General features: G+C 28.5%; 2 protein-coding genes across 2 annotated transcripts in view; one reads left to right on the top strand and one right to left on the bottom strand.

Annotated features, from left to right (window-relative positions):
* LOC111686862 overlaps positions 1-664 on the bottom strand; it is a 903-nt gene extending 239 nt beyond the window's left edge. Inside the window, exons 1-4 of the mRNA XM_046950167.1 lie at positions 605-664; positions 432-511; positions 161-214; positions 6-95 (exon numbers count right to left, since the gene is read on the bottom strand). Of these exons, the coding sequence (XP_046806123.1) occupies positions 6-95; positions 161-214; positions 432-473 (186 nt within the window). The 5' untranslated portion in view covers positions 474-511; positions 605-664. The remainder of the gene's footprint in view (positions 1-5; positions 96-160; positions 215-431; positions 512-604) is intronic.
* Positions 665-973: 309 nt separating this feature from the next.
* Positions 974-2,219, top strand: part of LOC111686864 (fumarylacetoacetate hydrolase domain-containing protein 2) — a 5,082-nt gene continuing 3,836 nt past the window's right edge. Inside the window, exons 1-2 of the mRNA XM_023449259.2 lie at positions 974-1,223; positions 1,281-1,677. Coding sequence (XP_023305027.2) covers positions 1,114-1,223; positions 1,281-1,677 — 507 coding nt within the window. The 5' untranslated portion in view covers positions 974-1,113. The remainder of the gene's footprint in view (positions 1,224-1,280; positions 1,678-2,219) is intronic.

Genomic DNA, 2,219 nt, shown 5'->3' with positions numbered 1-2,219 from the left:
AAAACCTCTTGCAAGGCATAAACCAATTCGGGACCAACACCATCACCAGGAATAAGAGTGCAAGTAGTACGGTTACCACCATGTACACCGGGGTCCTAAAAGACGTGTTATAAAATTAGCATTGGTGAGTGAATAACATTTTAAATAGTAAACTACTTACCGAATTGACAGCAGCTGTAGTATGAATAGAACGAGCAGCCGAAGTTTGTAGGCCCTGAAAAATGTTTAAACAAATTTATTAGTTTAAAATTATTTACAAATAAATTTTATAGTAAATATTTAACAAAAGGATTATAACCTCAAAAGCAAAGTGTATCTAAATTTGTTTCTAATTAAAAATACTCGTATTCCAATAAGGCAGAAAAGAAAAAAATGTTTATGTAAGCAGTTGCTAGAGCCGCATAAGAATTTTTTTCTGTAAATTTACTTACTTGCATCAATGTGCGTCCAAATGTTTTAGCTAACATAGCCATATTGTTGCTTTTTCAAATGAAGTGTTTTAAGTAGGTGCCTTTAATTAACGTAGTGAATATAAAAACTTTGAATTAATATTTTTTATATATTTTTTTAAATTGCAAAAGAAATTCGCAAAAAAAATTCTTACCTTCCTTTTCTTCAGCAGCTGTGAACTGTCAATTTATTACCCAGGGTTGTAAACTTTAGTAGTAAAATGAAAGAGGAAAAACACTGCCTAACCGACCTGATAAGAGCATTAATCAAAAGGGGTAATTCAAAGAAAAATAATAAAATAAACATGTAAAATACAATAATTATTATTAATATTAGTATTACTAATAAATTATGAGTTTTCTTTTTAAATATTTGCATTTAATTTGTTCATACATTATTTAAATAATAATAAATATTTTGTGTGTAATAAAACAGCTCTGATTTTTAGTTTTGATATCACTTCCCTTTGAATGTCTGTGCTTATTTTTATTATTTAATAATTTTTGTTTTTCGGAAAATTACCAAGTTTTCCGTTCTTAAAAATACAATTAAAATTAACCGTTAATTTTATATATTTTAGAAATTTTTATAATATAAATTAAATTTAATGATAATTATTGTATAACTATTTAAATAAAATAAAAAAATTAAACATAACAACAAATGGCTTTAAAATTGATGGGAACACTATTGTTTCGCACACAGCAAAAAACGATCAAACAGTTGTTTACCAAAACTAATTACGACAGTGTGCGTTCTTATCACAGTGCCAAGTAAGTGCTTAATACTTATAATTTTATAATAAAAAAATTTTATTATTTCTCTTTTAGATCTCCTAGTGTACCGAAAATGCGTTTTGTACAATTCTTACGTAAAAATGATGAACGTATGCGTTTGGGTGTTGTTTCTGAAGATGGTACTAAGATTGTCGAACTATCGTGTGGCTCTTGCGTCTCTAATGATATGAGAACCTTTATAACACAAAATTATCCCTTATCGGAATTGCAAAAGAAATTGGATGATGCCAAGGCCGAAGAAATGAACGATAGTTTTACTTTATTGCCACCTGTTACTAATCCCGATAAGATTATTTGTATTGGTTTGAATTACAAAGATCATTGTGAGGAGCAGAATAAGCAGCCACCTAAAGAACCCATGTTCTTTAGTAAATACAATAACACCTTGACGGGACCTTTAGGCAATGTTATTGCCAATAAGTTGACCAATGTAAGTAAAAGTTTTAAGTTAAGATTTTATATATCTTTATAAAAGAACTAGCATACCCTGGGTGCTTCGCTACCCTAACTTTGTTCAATATCGTAAAAATATTAAAAAATACCATCGGAAAAACGAAAAAGTGCAAAGATCTCTCTCAATAAATTCTCATTTAATAAGGACCGTGTGTTCCGGTTAACCATTATAAAGAATCTATTTGAAGAATAGAAAAGTACCAAATAGTTCCCACTTACAGAGTATAACTCAGTCAAGACCATGTATGTTAAAATTAATGTTCCTATTACAGAGTTAGTCCGTAATTTAATAGGAAAATTTTAATAAACCGAAAAAGTTTTCTTAATGTGCTAAAAAAAAGCAACATAAATACAGTATTCTCACTTTTATACCTAAAAAGGACTGAATTTTAAAAAAGTACGAAACAGGAGTCTCAAAATTGTGAGAGATGTATGCAAAATATTTAGAAAAATGTTATTATGTTAATTAGTTAAAAAGTTATAAAGGGCCAAAAAAGGTACCTAAATCACCTTTGTTAC

Source organism: Lucilia cuprina, chromosome 4 (genome assembly GCF_022045245.1).
Source record: "Lucilia cuprina isolate Lc7/37 chromosome 4, ASM2204524v1, whole genome shotgun sequence".
NCBI classification, from domain to species: Eukaryota; Metazoa; Arthropoda; class Insecta; order Diptera; family Calliphoridae; genus Lucilia; species Lucilia cuprina.
This window is presented reverse-complemented; position numbering and strand designations above follow the sequence as displayed.